The sequence below is a fragment of the Ipomoea triloba genome, chromosome 2 (assembly GCF_003576645.1).
Source record: "Ipomoea triloba cultivar NCNSP0323 chromosome 2, ASM357664v1".
Lineage (NCBI taxonomy): Eukaryota > Viridiplantae > Streptophyta > Magnoliopsida > Solanales > Convolvulaceae > Ipomoea > Ipomoea triloba.
Genome location: NC_044917.1, coordinates 1,686,044 through 1,710,367, shown reverse-complemented (window position 1 = coordinate 1,710,367; position 24,324 = coordinate 1,686,044). Strand labels below are relative to the sequence as shown.

At 36.8% G+C, this 24,324-nt stretch overlaps 4 protein-coding genes across 5 annotated transcripts; 3 read left to right on the top strand and 1 right to left on the bottom strand.

Annotated features, from left to right (window-relative positions):
* The first annotated feature begins 398 nt into the window (after positions 1-398).
* LOC116011059 (glutamate receptor 2.8-like) lies at positions 399-4,649 on the top strand. Of its 2 annotated transcripts, XM_031250570.1 has the most exons (6): positions 399-652; positions 977-1,180; positions 1,264-2,600; positions 2,723-3,029; positions 3,369-3,772; positions 3,860-4,649. In XM_031250570.1, exons 2-6 carry the CDS (start codon positions 1,060-1,062, stop codon positions 4,373-4,375), a joined length of 2,685 nt encoding a protein of 894 aa, XP_031106430.1. In that variant the 5' UTR covers positions 399-652; positions 977-1,059; the 3' UTR covers positions 4,376-4,649. The 2 variants fall into 2 exon arrangements, with proteins under 2 accessions (XP_031106430.1, XP_031106429.1); XM_031250569.1 differs by lacking the exon at positions 399-652 and having other exon boundaries at positions 913-1,180.
* Positions 4,650-5,805: 1,156 nt separating this feature from the next.
* On the top strand, positions 5,806-9,491 carry LOC116010054 (glutamate receptor 2.3-like). The gene is made up of 5 exons (XM_031249316.1): positions 5,806-6,073; positions 6,156-7,498; positions 7,598-7,904; positions 7,990-8,393; positions 9,045-9,491. The coding sequence occupies exons 1-5, from the start codon at positions 5,806-5,808 to the stop codon at positions 9,489-9,491; spliced, it is 2,769 nt and encodes a 922-aa protein (XP_031105176.1).
* A 3,846-nt stretch (positions 9,492-13,337) lies between these two features.
* Positions 13,338-17,045, top strand: LOC116010053 (glutamate receptor 2.9-like). The gene is made up of 4 exons (XM_031249315.1): positions 13,338-13,736; positions 13,881-14,075; positions 14,612-15,025; positions 16,524-17,045. The coding sequence occupies exons 1-4, from the start codon at positions 13,338-13,340 to the stop codon at positions 17,043-17,045; spliced, it is 1,530 nt and encodes a 509-aa protein (XP_031105175.1).
* Positions 17,046-17,504: 459 nt separating this feature from the next.
* Positions 17,505-22,681, bottom strand: LOC116010309 (exocyst complex component EXO84B-like). Its single transcript, XM_031249659.1, has 7 exons — positions 22,271-22,681; positions 21,180-21,277; positions 19,611-20,631; positions 18,735-19,238; positions 18,331-18,519; positions 18,082-18,218; positions 17,505-17,857 (listed from the first exon to the last, which is right to left on the bottom strand). The coding sequence occupies exons 1-7, from the start codon at positions 22,439-22,441 to the stop codon at positions 17,695-17,697; spliced, it is 2,283 nt and encodes a 760-aa protein (XP_031105519.1). The 5' UTR covers positions 22,442-22,681; the 3' UTR covers positions 17,505-17,694.
* Between the last annotated feature and the right edge of the window lie 1,643 nt (positions 22,682-24,324).

Sequence of the window (24,324 nt, the reverse complement as noted above, 5' to 3'; positions counted from 1 at the left end):
AGAAAAAAGGGGCATAGTCCTTTTCTTTTGGGAGAACCCAACATATTTGGATGCAATTGGGACCTCAAAAAAGTAAAAGAATGGGGCGTTTGCTGTCATGAATTGGAGCATACAAAGGGGTGATGTTCATAAGCATAAAAAGAATTTCATCCAAAGTACAGTTTTGACCAGATTGAGAACTAAGTTTTATTTTAACCAAGGCATGAACAAGTTTATTCTGATCTAAAGATAAACCAGAGACACTGATTCAAAATGTCTTTTAAGAGAGCAACTTTATATTAGCCAAAGTATGAGCAAGTTTATTATAGTGGCTTTTGGATCTTTTGGCAAGTAGAAGTCCGGGAAATCAGTTCAATGATTCTTCTTCGGGGAACCAAATTACTAAAAAAAATCCAATTTTTAAAGTGGATGATTAAATTGGGAATATGATTACAGTCGAGACCATTTTTGGGGGTGAGATTTGAACAAAAGGCTGCTTCAAGTTAACAGAAGTTTCTAAAGCTCACAATCAATGAGACATTGCTCAAAAATCTTGCTGATGTTATATTTCAGATCAGAGGGAATCTCCTTTGGCGGCTTGCCTCCAAATCTGTTGGATTGTCCTTGGCTCTCATGATCCAAAAACGGCATTAAATCATTAATTATAAGACAGGTAAATTCTCGTCTGTATCTTTACTTCATTTCATCCACCAATTAGCTGAATGCATGCAACTGAGTGGGAATATGACTGGAAATTTAGCTATTAAAACAAGGGTTAAGAAACAAAAGTCTTTTCGAATTTTTCCAAGTAAACGCTACAAGGATTATTTTAAGATTACGTAGAATCCTAGAAACTGATTGTATGCATGTCTTGAGCACACTATAAATAAGCGTATTAGGAAGATTAAGTTATGAAGTTATTAGAATTTCTAAATGGAGATTTCAAGAATTTTCTGGGTTCTTTTAATGCTTGAAGTAGCTTTCATTACCTTTTTAGCATCACCAGTAGGTGGCCAGAATGCTAGTGCTGTAAAGGTTGATGTTGGTGTGATTCTTGATTGGGACACCATATCTGGAAAGATGAGGAATGTATGTATGTCACTATCTCTGTCTTATTTCTATGCCAATCGTAATCACACCACCCAGATTGTCCCTCATTTCAGAGACTCCAAGTCTGATGATGTTGAAGCAGCATCTGCAGGTAATCTTTCTGATGTTTACAGTAATATTTTCGCCGGTTCTTTGTTTGCATATGTTTTCATGTTTTATGTTGCAACTTTGCAGCCATAGACCTGCTGAAAAATGCTGAAGTACAAGCAATCTTAGGCCCTCAGGCATCCACAGAAGCAGATTTTGTTACAGACATAGGGAAGAAAGTGAAAGTTCCTATAATTTCTCCAGCCTTAAGTCCTGCTCTTTCACCATCCCAAAATCCATACTTTGTTAGAGTAGCGTACTGCTCTTGCTGGCAGGCTAAGGCAATTGCAGCAATTATTAAGGCCTTTGGTTGGAGGGAAGTTGTGTTTATCTATGAAGATAGCATTTTTGGCGGTGGAATTCTTCCCCATTTGACTAATGCCATGATGGAAATTGGTGTTTCAGTACCAGATCAAAGTGTTCTTTCACCGTTAGCTGATGATGATCAGATTATGGTGGAGCTATTGAAGTTAAAGACAAAGCAGACACGAGTGTTCATAGTCCATTTGCGTCATACTTTTGCTTCTAAATTTTTTAAGAAGGTAAAAGAAGCTGGAATGATGAGCAGTGGATATGTGTGGATAATCACAGATGCATTCACTAGTCTTTTGGTTTCAATGGATCCCTCTGTTCTTGATTCTTTGCAGGGGGTTATAGGCGTGAAGCCTTACGTCCCAAGTTCACCTGAGCTAGATAGCTTCACCAGGAGATGGAAATCAAAGACGTTTCGTCAACAACATCCAGACATGGATGGAGTGGAGCTCAATGTGTTTGGGCTATGGGCATATGATAGTGTCACAGCATTAGCCACAGCACTTGAGAAAGTAGGCACTTCTGGTCTGAAATTCAACAGAACAATCAATAGGGAGAGTTCAACAGATTTGGGTGCAATTGGGACATCAGAATTTGGGCCTTTGCTACTTGAATCAATACGAAACATCAAAATCAGAGGACTAAGTGGTGATTTTCACATAGTTGATGGAGAACTGCAACCATCTGCATTTCAGATTGTGAATGTGATAGGTAGAGAGAAAGGGATCGGATTCTGGACCGAAAAGTATGGTATTTCCAAGATTCCAAACCCAAATCATACGACTGTGTACTCTGCTAACAAAAATGATCTTGGGGCAGCCATTTGGCCAGGTGACACTACTGCTGTTCCTAGAGGCTGGGAGATTCCTACAGGTGAAGAGAAGTTAAGGGTGGGAGTTCCTGTCAGAGGAGGGATTGAGCAATTCATAAATACCACAATTGATAATAAGACAAACACTGTGAAGGAGGCAACTGGTTTTTGTATTGATGTTTTCGAGCAAGTAATGAAGTCTATGCCATATTTTATACCATTTGAATATATACATTACAACATCCCTCCAGGAGAAAACCTTCCAAACTTTAATGACCTTGTTGATGAGGTTTTTGATGGGGTAATACTGCATTCCTGGATATTTAATGCTCACAGTTCTTTTTCCTTAATCTGTATCAGCTTTATCTGCTTGGTCCTGCTATGCTAATGATGCCATTCTCTCATTTCTTGATTGTTTTACAGAAACTTGATGCAGCAGTTGGTGATATTACCATTTTATCAAACCGGTCCGAGCATGTGGATTTCACATTACCATATACAGAGTCTGGGGTCACCCTAGTTGTCCCAGTCAAGCAAGATGGCCGTTCATGGATTTTCTTGAAACCTCTGGATAAAAAACTCTGGATGATGATTGCAGCATTCTTTGTCTTGATTGGCACTGTGGTTTGGGTTTTTGAACACCAAGTAAACAAAGACTTCGAAGGCTCCATCCAAAAGAAACTTGGGATGATCTTTTGGTTCTCCTTCTCAAGTCCTGTTTCTCCAGACAGTAAGCACTAAAAACCATGTACTCTACTGTCTGCAAATTTCTTTTCTTGCGATTTTAAAAACTATGTGTTGGGCGGAGGCCAATGAAGGGCCAAGTCCATTACCCGATGGCTAGGGGATTGTTGGGCGGAGGCCTGAAGGGCTAAGTCTAGCACCCTACCTCTCGAAAATGTGGCGGTATAAGGAAATAAAGTTGCGCATCCGCTACGAGCTATAGCTTTTGGCGTAGTAGTAAGCATGTGATCCTAACAAGTGGTATCAAAGTGTCACGGGTTCAAGTTCCAGGAACCCAACTTTTGCCGTAGTGTGCTTGATCCTAACACTATGTACTATGTTGCAGGGGCTAGTGTAAAAAGCAACCTATCCAGATTTATGATCATAGTATGGACGTTGGTGGTGCTGGTTCTGATATCCAGCTACACGGCTAGCCTAGCATCCATGTTAACAGTACAGCAGTTGCAGCCTACTGTGACTGATGTTAAAGATCTGATCAAGAATGGAAAGTATGTTGGATGCCAGGATGGATCCTTTGTTGCTGGCATGTTAAAGACTGTTTTTGGAATTACAAAAGTTAGGCATTATAGCTCATTAGAAGAGTATGATGAGGCACTTACAAAAGGAAGTGAAAATGGTGGAGTTGATGCCATTATGGATGAGCTGCCCTATCTTAGGATCTTCCTTTTGAAGTATCATAGGAAGTACACTACAGTTGGTCCGACCTACCACACGGCTGGTTTTGGTTTTGTAAGTTCTCTGCGTTGAGCATGATATATATAAAATAATAATTGTGCAGTCTCTCTATAAACCCGGGATTTCTTATTTTTGCTGCAGGCATTTCCCAGGGGATCTCCTCTGGTGCCTGATGTCTCAAGAGCAATATTACGCGTGACAGAGAGTGAGGCTATGATAAGAATACTGGAAAAATGGTTTGGGGTCGAAACATATCGTTCACTGCAAGATGGAAGCTTGAATGATCCTGAGAGCCTGCCACTGGACAGATTTAAAGAACTCTTCCTTATTGCTGGTGGATCAATATTATTAGCCCTTATCATCTTCTTCGTCTCCTTCATAAATGAGAACAAGGCCACCTTAGCCCCTGACATGTCAATCTGGGAAAAGCTTTCTGCATTAGCAAAAGCTTTCCTTGAAAAGGAGGAGGACTCATCTAGGGAGTCCCAAAAGCCCAATGAAGAAGGCAACCAAGGTGTTGTTTCCTCCGCAGAATCAGTGCCTGAACACCATTGTCCACCAAATTCAGAAAATGCAGAGTCTCCAGAGCAAGGCGGTTTAACTCAGGATGCAGGATCCAATACTTCGGAATCCAGGCCTCCAGTTCATGAAGCCTGACAACAGTTTCATAACTAAAGAGGTTGCAGCAGAAGCTTGATTCAGGAAAGTGTACTGTGCTGTGAAAATGTTCATCATAAATCTATGTTATTGGGCTTGTATGTAAATAATTTTGCATAGTTTTATAGTATCAAATAATATTAAGCCCAGTAACATGTTTTTGTGTAATTTGGGTTTTAATGTATTGATTGGGTGTTTCAATATTTAGAAATAAATGAAATGTATCTGTATTATCACCTCTTCTCATATTATTCTGTTCCTTCCTATATCAGAACAAGGGTATCTTAACTTCTGATGTTTCAATCTGGGAAAAGCTTTCTGCATTAGCAAACGCTCTTCATGAGTAAAAGGACAGATCTAGGGAGTCTCAGAAGCCGAATGAAGGCAATGTGGTTTCCTCCATGGATGAACGCCTGAGCGCCATCCACCAAATCCAAAAGCCAGCACTGCAGATTCTCCTGGCCAAGTTGTTTTCACTCAGGATGAGAGATTCACTACAACAGAACCTGGAAGTCCAGGTCATAGCAGCACTTCCATAACTGAAGAGGAGGCTGCAGAAAGATGATGGACAAAACTGTAGTTTAGATGAAAGTTCTTACTATGTATAGTTAGCTGAGCAGATAGACTAGGAATATTTGTCAATGGTCATTGCTCAAGCCCTAAAAATAAAGATAACATTGGAATTTATGGGTGTTTGTCGTGCTCGTTCTGTCATCAAGCTACATGGCTACCTAAACACCTATGTTAACTGTATGAAGGCCGTTGCAGCCTACCATCAGTGATATGATGTTAAAGATCTTATCAAGACTGGAGAGTATTTTGGACACCAGCATACATTGTTCCTTTGTTGCTGTTATCTTTCAGAGGGAATCTCCTTTGGCGGCTTGCCTCCAAATCTGTTGGATTCTCCTAGGCTGTCATGATCCAAAAACAGCATTAAATCATTAATTATAAGACAGGTAAACTCTTGTCTGTGTCTTTACTTCCTTTATTTATTTACACTTCATTTCATCAACCAATTAGCTGCATGCATGCTGCGGAGAATACAGGGGCCAAGAAACAAGTATTCTTGCACCAGTAGCTGAAGATATCAATTCTCACCTAACTGATTTTTTATACTCCCAAACTTGATTGGAACTTTCCAATACACAGTTCATAATACATTCAGCTATTAAAATAAAGGGAAAAAACAAAAAGGCCAATTTGTGGTGTGTTTCACAACAATATTGGTTAAAAGTCTGATAGTATTTTTTTTCAAGTAAACTCTACAAGAAATTATTTTATGAGTATGTAGTTTCCAAGAAATTGATTATATGCAGATCATATAGAAAGTAAACTATTTCTCATTATTGATTATCTTGCTCTTATGAACTCAACTTTCTGGGACAAATTTTAGAAAGATTAAGTTAGAAAGTTGATAGCATTTCTAAATGGAGATTCCAAGAATTTTCTGGGTTCTATTGATGCTTGAAGTAGCTTTCATTACCTTTTTAATATCACCAGTAGGTGGCCAGAATGCTAGTGCTGTAAAGGTTGATGTTGGTGTGATTCTTGATTGGGACACCATATCTGGAAAGATGAGGAATGCATGCGTGTCACTATCTCTGTCTGATTTCTATGCCAATCGCAATCACACCACCCAGATTGTCCCTCATTTCAGAGACTCCAAGTCTGATGATGTTGAAGCAGCATCTGCAGGTAATCTTTCTGATGTTTACAGTAATATTTTCGCGGTTCTTTGTTTGCATATGTTTTCATGTTTTATGTTGCAACTTTGCAGCCATAGACCTGCTGAAAAATGCTGAAGTACAAGCAATCTTAGGCCCTCAGGCGTCGACGGAAGCAGATTTCATTACAGACATAGGGATGAAAGTGAAAGTTCCTATAATTTCTTCAGCCACAAGTCCTGCTCTTTCACCAACCCAAAATCCATACTTTGTTAGAGTAGCGTACTGCTCTTGCTGGCAGGCTAAGGCAATTGCAGCAATTGTTAAGGCCTTTGGATGGAGGGAAGTGGTATTTATCTATGAAAATAGCAATTTTGGTAGTGGAATTCTTCCCCATTTGACTGATGCCATGATGGAAATCAGTGTTTCAGTACCAGATCGAAGTGTCTTTTCGCCATCAGCTGATGATGATCAGATCATGGTGGAGCTATTTAAGTTAAAGACAAAGCAGACACGAGTGTTCATAGTCCATTTGCGTCATACTTTTGCTTCTAAATTTTTTAAGAAGGTAAAAGAAGCTGGAATGATGAGCAGTGGATATGTGTGGATAATCACAGATACATTCACTAGTCTTTTGGTTTCAATGGATCCCTCGGTTCTTGATTCTTTGCAGGGGGTTATAGGCGTGAAGCCTTACGTCCCAAGTTCACCTGAGCTAGATAGCTTCACCAGGAGATGGAAATCAAAGACGTTTCGTCAACAACATCCAGACATGGATGGAGTGGAGCTCAATGTTTTGGGGCTATGGGCATATGATAGTGTCACAGCATTAGCCACAGCACTTGAGAAAGTAGGCACTTCTGCTCTGAAATTCAACAGAAGAATTAATAGGGAGGATTCAACAGATTTGGATGCAATTGGGACATCAGAATTTGGGCCTTTGCTACTTGAATCAATACAAAACATCAAACTCAGAGGTCTAAGTGGTGATTTTCACCTAGTTGATGGAGAACTGCAACCCTCTGCATTTCAGATTGTGAATGTGGAAGGCAGAGAGAAAGGGATTGGATTCTGGACAGAAAGGTATGGGATTTCAAAGAATCCAAACCCAGATGATACAACTGTGTACTCTGCTAACAAAGGTGACCTTGGGGAAATCATGTGGCCAGGTTACTCTTCTGCTATTCCTATAGGCTGGGAGATTCCCACGGGTGAAAAGAAAATAAGGGTCGGAATTCCTTTCAAAGCAGGGTTTGAGCAATTCGTAAAAGTCACAATTGATAACCAGACAAACACTGTGAAAGAGGTAACTGGTTTTTGTATAGAGGTCTTTGAGAAAGTAATGGGGTCTAAGTCTATGCCCCATTTTATACCATTTGAATATATACCTTGCAAAGTCTCTCCAGGAGGAAACATTTCAAACTATAATGACTTGGTTGATGAGGTCTTTAAAGGGGTAATACTTCATGCCAGCATGTTTACTTTGTATCAGCCTTTTCTGTTTGGTCCTGCTATGCTTATAATGCCATTCTCTAATTTCTCTCCTTTTTCACAGAGAATTGATGCAGTAGTTGGTGATGTTACCATTCTATCAAACCGGTCCGAGCGTGTGGATTTCACATTACCATTTACAGAGTCTGGGGTCACCCTAGTTGTCCCAGTCAAGCAAGATGGTTGTTCATGGGTTTTCTTGAAACCTCTGGAAAAAAAACTCTGGATGATGATTGCAGTGTTCTTTGTCTTGATTGGCACTGTGGTTTGGGTCTTTGAACACCCTGTAAACCCAGACTTCAAAGGTTCAACCCAAAAGCAACTTGGGATGATCCTTTGGATCCCCCTCTCAAGTCTTATTTTTCCAGACAGTAAGCACTAAACACTATGCTCCATATTGTGTAACTCTCTGCAGATTCTTTTCTGCAATTTTTACAGCTATATACTGTGTTGCAGAGAAGAAGGTAAGAAGCAATCTGTCAAGATTTGTGATGATAGTATGGATGTTGATGGTGCTGATTCTGATAGCTAGCTACACAGCTAGTTTTGCATCCTTGTTGACAGTGCAACAGTTGCAGCCTACTGTGACTGATGTTAAAGATCTGATCAAGAATGGAAAGTATGTTGGATGCCAGAATAGTTCCTTTGTTGCTGGCAAGTTAAAGAATGTGTTTGGAACCAACAAAATTAGGTATTACAGCACACCAGAAGAGTATGATGAAGCACTTAGTAAAGGAAGTGAAAATGGTGGGGTTGATGCTGTTATGGATGAGCTGCCCTATCTTAGGCTCTTGCTTCGAAAGTATCGTCGGAAGTACACCACTGTTGGCCCGACCTACCATACCGCGGGTTTTGGATTTGTAAGTTCTCTATGCAGTCTCGTTATCAACTTAAACTTTTAGCTGATAAACTAACTTTTAGTTGAAAAACCGATAGTTTTCTTGTTTTCGTTTACCTACACTACATACCATACCGAGGATTTGGGATTTGTAAGAACATCCCCTACAGAGCATTTTTGGTGGTTTTTTCATACCGTTAAGCTTATGTGGAGGAGAAAGGTGACAGAAGAAAGAATAAAATTATATTCTTGCAAATGATGGTTTTTTGTGGGGTTCACTGGTACTCAAAAAATAAAAAATAAATAAAAATCAGACTCGTTGCAAGTGCCCGTCAGGTGCACCTGTTGCTCCCAACTGGCGCGTGTAGTGGCGCATAAATAGCATAATTTTTTGTGCTTTTCTTTCTTTTTTTTTTTTACCCATTTTACCTCTTCTCTCTCTTACCCTCTCTTCCCTACATGATTATGAAAAAACTCAACTCTTGGAGGTGTTTTAAGTTCTCTATGCAGTCTTTCTATTTGCTTAAACTTTTAGTTGAGAAACCATGGGATTTCTTGTTTTTGTTGGTCCGACATGCCATATCACAGGTTTTAGATTTGTAAGTTCTCTATGCAGTTCCGCTTTCAGTTTAAACTTTTAGCTGAGAAATCGAGAATTTTCCTATTTGTGCAGGCATTTCCCAAGGGGTCTCCTTTGGTGCCTGATGTCTCAAGAGCAATATTACATGTGACAGAGAGTGATGATATGATGAAAACAGTGGAAAAATGGTTTGGGGATGAAACATATCGTTCACAGCTGCAAGATATAAGCTTGAATGATCCTGAGAGCCTGCCACTGAACAGATTCAAAGAGCTGTTCATTATTGCTGCTGTGTTGATATTAACTGCTCTTATCATCTTCTTCATCTCCTTCATAGATGAGAACAAGGGCATCTTAACACCTGACATGTCAATCTGGCAAAAGATTTCTGCATTATCAAAAGTTTTCTTTAAAAAAGAGGAGCCCCAAAAGGCGAATGAATTGAAGAATCCTCCCCGCCCGGAGTTGGAAATGGCTGAAAATCATCTCCACCATTCTCCAGGACAAGGCGTTCTCACCCAGCCAGTTCAAGAATCATGACAGTTAACAGTTCCATAACTAAAGAGGAATTAGAAGTTTTGTGCTTGGAGTAGCTTTGTTTACCATCAGACTGAATCCAATCAATTAGCTAATCTAACACATGACTTTATAAAATTATATGTTTTTTTTAAATATATTTTTAATGTGAGGACTTTTAGCACATTCCAAAAATTAGACTATGCCCTTGTTCTTCTTTGAATTTTTCTAATGACTTTTATATCTATGACTCCCAAGTTTTGAGGAGTTTACTAGTGGTTGGAGGGAGAAAACATGACCCAAAAAAACTAAGTCAGTCATACACAGAAAATGACCAAAAAAAAAAAACAAAACAAAACTTGGGAGTCATAGGTATAAAAGTCATGGGAAAAATTCATAGGTATAGAAGCCATGGGAATCAAAGAAAAAAGTGGCCTAGTTCTTTTTCTTGGATCACAATATCCTAGGAGGATCCAACAGATTTGGATGCAACTTGGACCTCAAAAAGTCAAAAAAGGGAGCATTTGCTACTTGAATCAATGTGAAACATAACTCATAGAAGTAAGGCTAACCTTGACCCAGCAAGTTTCTCTCACTTTTTAAAATGGGTCTCACTCCCACATCATCAAATTTGTAAATTTTCTATTATTTATTCTACATCCTTGCAAATTTGACAACTTTTAAAAATGGGACCCACTTTCATTTTATATTATATATATAATAATAAAATAATAAAAAAGAAATCAAAAAGTAAAAAAAGAAAAATAATTTATGAGCTGCCGAAATAGTACAAAGGCTGCCATTTTATGGCAGCTAAAATAGCAAGTTTGCCAAACACGTAAGCAAAAAAAAAAAGTTTAAAAAAGAAGAAGAAATCCATGTAATGTGCCATGTCATTTAGAAAGGGGGTAGAATTTCAGGTATAAGATCAGCCTAAGGGGTGATGTTCACATAACTGATGGAGTACGGCAACCATCAACAGATGATTTTGTTGATCATGTCTTTAACTATTAGGATAATATTGTATGACTTCCCAGATAGAAACTCAAGGTGCCAGAAAGTTGAAAGAACCAATAATGACAAGAAAAGGTCTGTGGGTATTTACAAAACAAAGGAATCTCTTTTCAGCAGATGCAGAAGGAGAGAGTTGTTGAGTCATGATTTTTATAGTATCCAATAATACTAAGCCCAGAAATATGTGGGTTGTGCTCAAATAGGTGATTAAGTGGGTGGAGCAGCCAAAGACCTTGTGGTCTAGTGACATCCGGTGTCCCCGTTTGCACTTTCACATGGATAATGGGAGTGGGTTCGAGCTTCAATTGTTGACTCTTTGTGTTTCAGTAGGTTGAGAAAGTAGCTATGAACAGATACTACACCATTTAAATGAAAATATCAATAGAAGTAATTACTCTGAATAATATGTGCGGTACCAACAACATAACTAGCATTCACAAGTTTTCAAATACTTGGACAAGAAGTAATGAATAAAAGTCTCTTTCAATTAGTCAAATAAATTAAATGATATGATCCAAGTAGATCATGGAATAAATAAAATTATTTATACGAAGTAAATTATCTTAGTTGCACGAAATTTCCTTTTTTTCAAGAATTCAACACCAATCTTCAATGTCGGCGAATTATTGCATGGACCAAAAATAAAAAGTATATTATTTTTGTACTGGAGGTACATTATTTTTGTACTATAGTTTCAGTACAAAAATAATGTACCCTAAAATAATGTACTTACAGTACAAAAATAATATACCTTCAGTGCAAAAATAATATAATGTACCTTTTATTTATGTTGTGTGGACCATGGTCCATGCATGCAATAATGATTGATGTCGTTCAATGTCTAGTTACACAAATTATATCGTGGACCGTGGTCCACAATGCATTGTGGACCGCGCATCAAAACGACGTCGTTTTGATTAATGAAAACAGACAGATGAATTCGCGCCACTCACTTTCAGTTCATATACACTGCAGTTACATTTCAACACAACTGCAGTTACATTTCAACACAACTGCAGTTACATTTTGATATAACTACAGTTTCATTCGATAATATAAAAACACAAATATGAAAGTGTTATTCAGTATCTGTTCATACACACTGCAGTTACATTTCAACACAACTACAGTTACATTTCGATATAACTACAGTTTCATTCGATAATATAAACACAAATGTGAAATTGTTATTCAGTATCTGTTCATATATACTGCAGTTACTTTTGAACACAACTACAGTTACATTTCGATATAACTACAGTTTCATTCGATAATATCAAAATAAATGTAAGGCAGTATCTTTTGAGATGAACTGTAGTGTCAATTACGGATTCCGTCTCCCCACTTACTGAAACGACGTCGTTTTGGGACCACGGTCCACAATGCATTGTGGACCGCGGTCTACGATAGAAGAACTGGTCTAGTTAGGCTAGAAGGGATGACCAAACCGGCCTATTTATAGAATAAGGTTGGGGTTTGATCATACACAAAAGTTAAAGATATATAATTTCCTAATCTACTTCTATATAACTTGAAAAGTAATAAAGATAATTAGTTTTTTTTTATAAAAAAAATAAAATTGAAGATGCATACCTTCCTTATAATTTTTTTTTGCTTTCAAAAAAAAAAAGAAAATAATTTTTCAAAATTAACAAATACCATTAAAATAAGACAATTTATATCATGGACCAATGTCCACGTAACATTGCAGACCCAGACCAAAATGATGTCGTTTTGATATTTAAGCTTTAACAGATTATGTAGTTTCCTGTTTCTCATGTTTGAACACAAATTTTAATTTATTCTATGTACAGAATCAATACTTTTAAAGTACAAAATTTCATAACACGAGACACAAAAACTCACGACACAATGCCCGCGCATACATATGCTATGCATTTACTTATTCTCAAATCTGATTTATGTAGATAATTTATATCGTATAGGCACATAATTTCATAATACAGACATAAATTTGTAAAATAAGACGCACAGTATCTTGTGTGTTACACAACTACTAATCTATTTCAGGTACAAAATCCATATGCTTAGTTACAGAATTCCATAACATGAGACACAGAAACGAATAACACAATACACATACAGAATTCCATAACATGAGACACAGAAACGCATAACACAATACACATACACATGTTTTATATTTTCTTTAGTTCAGGTACAGAATCAATATTTTTAAGGTATAGAATTGCATAACATAATACACAAAAACACATGTTATATTTACTTTATTCGGGTACAGAATTGCATAACATAAGACACAAAAACACATGTTATATTTACTTTATTCGGGTACAAAATTGCATAACGCAAGACACATACACATGCTCTACAGTATTTTAAAAGATCTGTAGCGTGAACTAATCAACAAATCGTCGCCGTCAAAATTAAAATTCAAAACGACGCCGTATAGGTTCAGAGCCCATAGTGTGGACTCTGGTCCACGATAGAACGATTGTTAATATAATCTTTACCACCTTGCTCTTCATTTCGGCTTGGATGGACTTCTATTTAAATTCCACCATCTTTACACATGTCCAATAAAGAGTTGTCCTTTGTTAACCAGTGAATACGTTTGAATACTAGGCGCATGTTCTTCTATTTACAGTGTGTTGAATGTACAAGAAGAGAATGAAGAGAATGAGCCACACAATTCAAACACCTAATCCACCACCTAACTTCTCTAGCTAGCATCCTTGTTATGGACCAATGGGCACTCGTAATGAATTCGTGACTTACTGCTAATCTTAATATATAGTGGTCTTAATTAACTTTCTGAAACTCACACTGAATAAGTTACCAAGTAGTTCATATATATAGTCATAGCTTTTGCAAATGGAGACTCTAACCTTTGTTGTATTAATGCTTGAAACAACTTTCATAGCCACTTCCATAGTAGCAGTAGGTGGGGAGAATCCGAACCCAAATGATAGCAAAGGTGATCTTGAGGGAATCACCTGCAGGCCAGGTAACTCTTCGACTGTTCTTAAAGGCTGGGAGATTCCCAGTGATGGAAAGAAGTTGAGGGTTGGAGTTCCTCTCAAAAGAGGGCTTGACCAATTCATAAAAGTCACAATTGATAGCCAGACAAACACTGTGAAGGAGGCAAGTGGTTTTTGTATAGAAGTCTTCGAGCTAGTAATGAAGTCTATGTCTCCTTCTATACCATTTGAATATATAAAAGACAAAGCAGTAGCTGGGAACACTTCAAACTATAATGACTTAGTTGATGAGGTTTTTAAAGGGGTACAGTTTCTTAATTTTTTTAGGAAACCTGAAATTTTTTCCTCATTTGCCACTTGAGCTATCGGTTGGGTTTGTGTTCTTTTGGTTTTAATTGCTTTGCTTATAATGCTATTCTCTTTTAAATTTTGACAGAATCTGGATGCAGTAGTGGGTGATATTACCATTTTATCAAACCGGTCAGAGCACGTGGATTTCACATTACCATTTACAGAGTCTGAGGTCACCCTAGTTGTCCCAGTCAAGCAAGATGGTGCTTGGATTTTCATGAAGCCTCTGGAGAAAGAACTGTGGATGATGATTGCAGTGTTCATTGTCTTAATTGGCACTGTGATTTGGGTTTTTGAACACCGTGAAAACCCACAGTTCCAAGGTTCAATCCAAAGGCAACTTGGGATGATCTTTTGGTTCTCCATCTCATGTCCTATTTCGCCAGACAGTAAGCACTGCATGCCCGCACTAAATAAGTTAAAAACTATGTACATATATACTTTTCTTGTGAAATTTAAAAATATGCATGTACTATTAGTTGTTTGATTTAAACGCCTGGGTCAATTTTGACCATTATTAGTTGTTTGATTTGGTTAAAAAATTAATAACTGTTTGGTTAATAAGCTTTTTGTAACTCCAAAATACAAAAATTTAAAAGGCTACTCAAATCAACTTTTTCAATTAGCTTTTTTTGAAAAGAAATTATACTAAACAGCTATTAGCTAACAGCTAATTTACCAAATACCTTTCTACAGTCAGCTAATGTTACCGACTACAGCTAACAGTCATTTACCAAATAGGGCATTTAACTATATATGTACATATACTTTTCTTGTGATATTTAAAAATATGCATGTACTATATATATGTTGCAGGAGAGGGTAAAAAGCAGCCTATCAACATTTGTGATTATAGTATGGATGTTGATGGTGCTGGTTCTGATATCTAGCTACACAGCTAGTTTAGCATCCATGTTAACAGTACATCAGTTGCAGCCTATTGTCACTGATGTTAATGATCTGATCAAGAATGGAAAGTCTGTTGGGTGCCAGCAAGCTTCATTTGTTGCTGGTATGTTAATGGCCATGGGGTTTGAGAGCACAAGAATTAGGAAGTATAGGCTGGATAGCACATTAGAAGCCTATGATGAAGCACTTAGAAAAGGAAGTGAAGATGGTGGAGTTGATGCTATTATGGATGAGCTACCCTATCTTAAGCTCTTCCTTGGAAAGTATAGTCGAAAGTACGCTACTGTTGGTCCGACCTACCATACCGCTGGTTTTGGATTTGTAAGTAGTTCCCGTTTCAAGTGCTGGTTATACTTATCTTTACTACTTTTAGTTGAGAAGGAATAACATAACGAAACTCAGGGTCCATTCGCCGATGAGGAATAGAGGAGACATGGTTCTCCAAATAGTGACGATTTGGGTAGGATAACAAAAACAGGAAAAGAGCCTAAGGGTTAGGCTCATTCATTTTGGAATGAGCCTCACCCTTAGGCTCATTCGATTTTTGATTTTTTTTAATAAAAAACAGTAAATACGGTAGGTGTAAAATACACCTACCGTGCCAAGGACCTTGTAGTCTAGTGGCATCAAACCTTTCCCTTTATACGGGAGGTGGTGGGTTCGAGCCTCCACTCTTGTGCTTCAATAGGTAGGTAGATACTGCATTGTAATAGAGTCAGTAGTATTCCAAAAAAAAATAGAAATACACCTACCGTATTTACTCTTTATTATACAGAACCCTAATTACCAAATTATTATAACTCAATTTTTTTTCTTTTTAGTCATTAACAAATCAAAATTATATTAATTAACTATACACAATTATTACTATTCATTAATATAATAATTACAATCATAAATAATTAGTTTAATTAAATAATTAGCAAATCATGAATATATTTGTTAAGTAGTATAGTTTGGATGTTCAATCTTAACTGCGGTACACACCGATTTGAATTTTTCTTCAAAAATTATTTGCATAAAATTAAACTCCAACTATTTATATTTATTAGATATACTAGTTTTTCTTATGCGCGATGTGCAAGAAATATGTGCCCAATATTAATATTTTATATTAAAATTTTAAATTTATTTAGATTTTAGATATTTAAATTATTGTAAATAATAATAATAATAATGTAAAATATTTTTATAAATTTTATATTTATATTTTAGAAAATAACTAACATATAACTCCAATATATAATATGTATATATTATTATTATTGAAGAAAATAAGAAAATATATAGTGGATGCATGTACATGGTAACAATAGTGGAAAAGATAACGGAAGTTATAACGGTAGGGGTATGTTTGTCTAATATATTGTAAAATACAACTTTTATAGCATAATGTACAAAAAAACTTAACGGAAAAAACGGACATAAATAAAGGGTATAACCTTCATTCACACTTATTATGTTTTTAGATTAGATAAATTGGATTTATTGTTTTATTCATCCCAACATTTCAATGTTTTTTTTGAACTAAAATAAAACTAAATTTTTTGCCGTGTAAATTTAAAAAATCAAGCCAATTGCCAAAGTATTCTACTATTATATAACATATGTATTTGTTTCAGTATTTTCTGGTATTTTGATTTTTTTTTTTAATAACTATGAATGAGCCTAAGTCAATCAAGCCTAACAGTTAGGCTCTTTTCCCTTATTGGAAAACCAACCCAATTCCTCCCAGTTTTGGGAAACCATGTTTCCTAAACTCCACGGTGAGTAATTGACTCCAAAACTCAACCCTGGCCGGGTTCTCTTGTTTTTGCAGGCATTCCGGAGGGGATCTCCTTTGGTGCCTAATATCTCAAGAGCAATATTACGTGTGACAGAGAGTGGGGCTATGATCAAAATTCGGGAAAAATGGTTCGGGGATGAAACACATGGGCAAGACACAGCAGCCATACAATTGAATAATCCTGAGAGTCTGCCACTGAAAAGATTTAAAGAGCTCTTCCTTATTGCTGGTGGAGCAATATTATTAGCCCTTATCATCTTCTTTGTCTCCTTCATAAATGAGAACAAGGCCATCTTAGCCTCTGACATGTCAATCTGGGAAAAGCCTTCTGCATTAGCAAAAGCTTTCAACTCATCTAGGGAGTCCCAAAATCCCAATGAAGAAGGCAACCAAGGTGTGGTTTCCTCCCCAGAATCAGTGCCTGAACACCATTGTCCACCAAATCCAGAAAATGCAGATTCTCCAGAGCAAGGCGGTTTAACTCAGGATGCAGGATCCAATACTTCGGAACCCAGGCCTCCAGTTCATGAAGCCTCACAACAGTTCCATAACTAAAGAGGTTGCAGCAGATCATGAAAGAAGCTCTGAGTTAGTTGGTTGAAGAATTATCAGTATGATCAGGTTCAAGTGGAATCAGATGCCATACTCTTGATCTTATTATTAATTACATTACAGAATTAGCTAAATGTTTTAAGTCTGTTAGCTTTCATTTTGTTAAACGACCTTCGAACATGACAGCTCATCTTCTTGCTAGCAAGATGTCATTTCTAGGTCAGGGCGTACTGATTGGAATTTGTGTTTATTTTCCTGCTCATTGTGTTTATTTCCCTGCTCTTTTTTATATACTGTTGGTTGATAGTGCCTAATATATGATATAAATTCATACTGCATTATATTAATTTTGAAGAAAACTCAAATTTAGGGTCCAAAAAATCTTAATTTTGTCTCTACTTCTTAATAACATGGTTTCTATGGTGCATCAATATTAATCTACTGGCAGACAAACACCACAAGGGAGGCAACTGGTTTCTATGTAGATTTCACATTACCATTTACAGTGTCTGGAGTCACAACAACAGTTGTCCTAGTCAAGCAAGATCAGAGCAACAGTGCATGGAGCATTTACTATGGAAAGTATTGCAAAATCTATATGCATGCAATGAATATGTTGATCTATACTTTACAGAAGTCTAATGAGTATACATCAGTTACTCCCATGAGATCTCACAGAGGATATTGATTGCGCTGAGACAGAAGCTGTTGGGCTGTTCAAATCTCGTTCCCCGTTGGCTGCTTTGGGCTTCCCACTCAGCCTCTCCATCGCGTCTTGGCAAATATCAGTGAACCAGTCGTCCTCGGGAAGAATGCTGTCAAGATAGCCAATGGTTACCAAAACAAGCAAAAACAACTAATTTCTGTCCATATATACTTGCATAGTTGCAGACACTCGACGATTGGTTGGGGTGACGATGTAAAGAGAAACTTATGGAATTAAACTGCCACTTGGAAGTCTAGTTTATATGCACTAAGTCACTAACTAAAGGAATAAACTGAATGTGTAGCGTTTTGGTTAAGTAAATTATGAGCATACCTATATGGATCCATCCCAGTTGTAGCAAATGCAGACAATGCCTTAGATGTGATCTCATTGACGATGCGGTTCAAATTCCTAGATAAGTAGCGTCCTTGGGAAGCAAAGCATCTCACAAATGTCATATCCAAATAGAACTGCAATATAATGAATTGAAGAAGTGAATAATTTCTCAATATATTTATTTTTCACCCATATTCTACCTTTAACAGCAACATACAAAAAGCTGTTAATATGAATAATGTAAACCTGCTGAACACCGGCAGGGCCTAAAGGTCGTGGTCCTTCCTCAATATCATCCCAAAAGCTCTGGTCTTGGGAAAGCCACAAGATAATGGTTTCTGTGAGTCTCATCAGTAACAACGTTGCAAACCTTTCCCGTCCCACAAACATATCTGCAGCTATGGCAGCTATTCTGTTTAGCTTTATATAGAGCCCCTGATGGCACCACAATCAATTATATACAAGTCAGATGAAAAATCTACCATTTGAGAGCACGCAAGTGAAATATAAAATTTGAAAAAGAACGGGAAGCTGATATTCTTAAGTTGGATAATATTTTATTGGATGAAGTTATTCTTAAGTTGTTAATCTATTAAAACAAGTAATACTTCAATAAACTAATGCATGAGGGAACCTGGGAAAACATTTACCTGGAATATTTGAGAAGGGAACCATTCTATATCCTCCGCATTACTGTCCATGTTTATATACATTTCTGCAGTAAGAAGGCTATCACCTTCCTCAGTAAAAATTAGGTCAAGAGCATGCAGTTGACAGAAGCTATCTTTTAATCTGTCAACAGTGCTCACAAGACGCCTTTTCCATTCCCTTTGCTCAGGATGACGGCTTTGTCTATCAGTCCTTCGTTGAGGTTCATCCCTGTAATTGAAGGGAGAAAGCTTCATGGATGCACGAGGCAATAGGTCATCTGCTAATAAGGATGCATTTGCAAGCAAAGCAATTTGCTGGGCTTCAGTCTCAGCCATTCGGACAATTTTATTTGTAGAACCATCAAAGTTGTTTTCCTCTTCTAAAGAACCAGGTAATGCTTTTATGAGTGTGTTGACATAAGAGTTGAAGACCTGAAACAAACCATCCAATGCTTTTCCGCCCAACTGCATACTTAGCAAAGGTCCCACATCCTCAAAGAAATCCTGCATAAGTAATTAAAAGATGTCATTTTGAACCAATAAGACTAAAAAATTAAAAACAGACCTTAGAAGCAATAATAGTATAGCTGCATGCTAACACATAATATGTCAGAGGGAAGATGAAATTCACTTGAGATCCTCTAAAAACAATGAATATGGAAGCGGCTATGCTGAGAAGTGCAATGAGAGAGGAAATCTAACTTAGGATTTCTCTTTTGGAACTATATTTACTTCCCATTTTTGTTCATCAAAACTCAAAAGCGGTAAGTTAGCATGCATATTCATTCTCTAGAGCTTGCATGAATTGGAATCTTGTGTACTAGGTCTAACATTTTCATTTTTTGTTATCATTAAGCAAGAAGAAAAAACTTTTACCTGAACCATCAAATAAAACCGATGAGCACTACTTGAAAGCTTATGCTGATATGCTGAAGACTGGCGCATAGAGGTTGGAGGATATGTGAGTTCCCAATCATCAGCTGCTGCCAAAGCACCAGTACTCTCTTCAATTCGTTTTAAATTGGCATCCAGTGCTTGCTCTACACTAGGCCTAAATAGCTTCAACAGCACTGGGCAAAGTGCCAGTCCACGAGCTTCCAACAATGCGCAATGTCCAAAAGCTATTTGAACACACTCTGCAGCAGCCCTGAGGCCACCAGCAGCTGCAGATGATGAGAGTGCATGCCTTTTAACAAGGAGAGCAAAATCCTCAGTCTGCTTACTAGCCCACATTACAAGCTCAGATGTATAAGCTGGCTCCTTACCAAAAATAGCCAATGAATCACTGGCCGCTTGGGAAATGGCAGAGAATACCAATTGCGAGAGCGCCACAGTATACGCTCCTCCATATGTGGTGCTTGATGGACGCATATTCTGCATATTGTATTGGTATTTCTGATAATGAGCATTGAGGAGTAAACTATGCGCACGAGGACCATCACCAAGCTTCTTGAGAGCTAAAATAGCAGCACGAAGCTCCGCACCACGAGTAGAAGTTTGGCAGGCAATATCAGCAAGCTGATCGGCTAATTTTTGCCTACGTTCTGTAATGGCAGTTTGTAGTGACGAGAGGACTGTGGGGCTTAGTGTTCTCTTTTCCTTTGCTTCAGAAGCTATTTGTTCCCCTTCATCAAGGCTTGACAAGGCTTCATCTACTCTCCTCTCAGCTAATAAAACATCAAGGTAATCAGGAAACTCTGTTGACCATTTCTCTAGATCTGAAGGTTCACTTGTTTCATCATTGGAAGTGTCATGTGTGACATTATCAGGATCAATATCAGATAAAGAATCAACATGAACTCCATCAGCTAAATTATGGATTAAAGAAGCCTGAGTAGATAGCAGCTTTTTCATTGATGAAAGCTCACCCTCGAGATCTGAAATCTCTTTTGATGTGCTGCAAATGCAAAATGAACAAAGAAATGGAAGAAATGAGTGCCTAACAGATTCATTCCAGAAACAATTATAGCATCAAGGGTAACAGTAACTAAAAAGACATCAGATATGCCAGATATACAAATGGAGCATAGATAATGGTTGTAAAGTACTTTGCAATATGCATCAAAGAAGCATAGAAGAAAAAGGCATATACCAGAACATAATAAGAATTGAAAAAATGCACAGCTAAAAAAAGATATCCTCTGTGAAAGTGTAATCAAAATAACAATCAATAATGGCAAGAAGTTATGGAGAAAAGCATCTTGAACGAGTGCACTTTACTGCTTCGAGAGAGCAAGAGAGAGAGATATACTCCTCCATTACTTTGCAGCCTTCTGATGCAGTTCAAACTGTTTCTTTGCCCAAAATGAATATTTTGTTGAAGATTCATTCTGAGCCATGTTATATTTTTGCTTCTTAAAGGTAGGTGTTATACTATGTAATTTGCAGCCAATAAAGAAGATTAAAAGAAACGGCCAGTCTACATAGCTAAAAATCATAACTTACCGAATGAAAGCTGTATAGTTAGCATAGACACTTCTGCGCATCTCCTCAGCAGAAGCCTTTTTCAGATCCAACAGAGAGGAGCATAACTGCCTAATCTCCTGCAAATATAAAGACATCCCAGCATCAATATTAGTGTATGATGAATAGAAAGAATTTTCATAGCCTGCCACTATATACTTATCAAAAAAAAAAAAAGTTCCAACTAGGCTGGATAGATGATAGCAGTATAGCACAAAGAGCTAGAAACTATACAAAAGTTTATACTCTGTCTCAAAAAGTGGCTTTATTTGCAACACATCAAGATACTCATAAATGGCAATAAAGTTTTCCAGACATACACTAGAGATACAGATAAGCGATCTTAAAGGTTGAACGATCAGTCAATTCATCAACATGCACAACTGAATAAGCTGCAAAGGGACAAAGTCTTGTGCCACTAACCATATCTCCTCTATAAGATCTTCAAGTTAAACTAGATAATCGAAGCTTCTATTTTCAAAACTGTTCAAAATGTATGCGTGTCAACATTGTTGTATTTCAAATCTAGGTTTCTCCTTTTATGTATCAATTCACATGATAGCATTACCTCATAAAACATGGAGTGAAAAGAAAGAAACACTTTAACTAATGAAACCATTATGTGTATTACCTAGATTAGATATTCTTTGCCAAATTAATCTCCTTTTTCCAAAAGGATAAAATGTCATAACTATTGCCAATATGCTTAGTATGTCTGTCCAGACAGTTTCCATCATATGTGAACAAAATCATAGCACATAAAAATTAAAATTTTGAATTAGTGATGGTTTGAACAGGAAATGACTTATAAAAAAACGGCAGGCACATCTTTTACTCTTCACAAACGAAAAGTTATCTGCATGCGTTACAGAAGAATACACACAACAAACTTTCAACTCATTCAAAAGTCAACAAATTTCAACATTCAAAATGCAGCTAAATTTTAGCAAAATTGATACAAAGTACAAACTTTCACAGTTAAAAAAAATGACAGGCAGTAAATTCCGACATGGGAAATAGACAATTCACCAAAACTTAGAACAGAAGTAAAGAGACAGGGCAAAAGAATAGACCTTCTCATTCAAAGAATGACACTTGGACTGTACATAACCATCGGCGTCGAAGCTATCGGATTTAAAGACGTTGAGTTTCTCCTCGAGCTTCGTACCGGTGTCTCTGTTGCCCACTTTTGCCGGCGTCCCGGCGCCGTAATTTCTTGACCTAGACGACTTCAGCGTTGCCATAATCACCTTGTTGACTCTGCTTGCTCAACAGCTAATCCTCCAAGACAAAACTCAGCATAAATATCTGATCAACACGCAGTTAGATCTACGCTTGCAAGCTGAAAGGCTGCCAGAGAAGAGGCGTTGCCATGGATGAGAATTGAGAAAACGAATTGTTGAAGAAGGAATGAAGAGAACTAGTTTTTGTTGGCGGATTGTAGAGAGAGAGAGAGAGAGAGAGAGAGAGAGAAATGAAGTATAAAAATTGAGTCTTTTTGCAGCTGAACCGCTGTCAACGCCAGATAGATACGTCGGACATACGGTGGCTTTTTTTATTTTATTTATTTATTTATTTATTTATTTTGTAATTTTTTAACGATGGAATCTCATTATCATTATCTAATAATATATTACTATATTGGGTGAATTCGTTCATTTGTAATATTTGTAAATCTATTTATCTAGATATTTGAATTAAAATTCAAAGCGTAAATCAAATTGTAGGTTTTGACTCAAAAAATAGATTATTGGTTGTTTTAGAAAAATTGTTTGGATATTTTTAATTATATTATATCTAGACATAAAATTGATATGAATATTATATATTAAAATTTTACATATATTAGCCTCACAAATATAAATTATACGGAGTACATATTTTCACCGCATGTTTACTCTCAATAAATATCTTTTAAAACTTTTTAAAAAATAAAAAAGCACTTGAGGAAAAAAAAAAAAAAAAACTCAATTACTATTTAAGACAATGCAACAAAACACATAAACACCTATTTCATCATTCTCGATAAAACGCCAAAGAGGAATTAAGAAAGTGTTGAACACCTCAATATTTTAATATAATGTAATCAACTTTTAAATTGTAAGTATCATAATTTAACGTAATCAACCTGACAACCTATATAGCATAAGTATCAAAATGTATGTAGTGTAATAACCTCTAAGTTACATGTATGATGTATCATAATATATTGTAATCAACCTCTAAATTGTAAGTATCAAAATTTGAGAGGTAAATTGACCCACTCAATTAAACTATGTTGCATAGAAACTCTAAAAAAATAAACATAGCCGTTACTATATTTCTCCCATAAAATAACGAAAACTTCATAAAACGTTTTAAGGCTATTTTCTTATTTTTAAAAGATTTTAAAATACATTTTTTCTCTAAAAAATAATAAACAATTAATATTCATGCATATTTTAAAAAAAATTACAAATACATACTCATAATTTTTATATTTATATTTTTTTTTCACGCGTTTCATATCCTATGTTTTCCATTTTTTCATCATTTTCCATGCAAATCGAGGTTATTGGATGACATGTAATGACTCTCTCATATGGGAGGTCATGAGATCGAACCTCAATGGAGTCAAATTGACTGTTTGTACTTCAACAGATTGAGAAAGTATATATGAACAGATATTACAATAGACATAATTGCCGATAAATCCAATCGTTTGTCAACAAAAAGGAGATCCCCAGGCCAACACCATAAGGGTATAATATGGCATTTCCATGTGTGGTGCTTCAATCACAGATGGAGAAAACAATAACTCTAAAGAATCAAAAGCAATGTTCTATGGACATAATTGCCAGTAAAACTATTATGATCCAATTGTTCATTTGTTTGTCAACAAAATCAAGATCCCCGCCCGGGCCAACAAGTTCATCACCTACATTATTTCCAGCCTCTCGTGTGCAAGGAATTGGAGCATGTTACAAGAATGCCAGCAGAATTCAAAGGTGAACACTCGAACCCAGAGCACCCGAGATCAATGTCATGCTTCAGGAGTGTCCGAGCGGATAGCTATTGAAGCAAACAAACCAACAGAAGAATATCACATATCAGTAGCGAATGATGCAAAACATTGTCAAGACAGCAA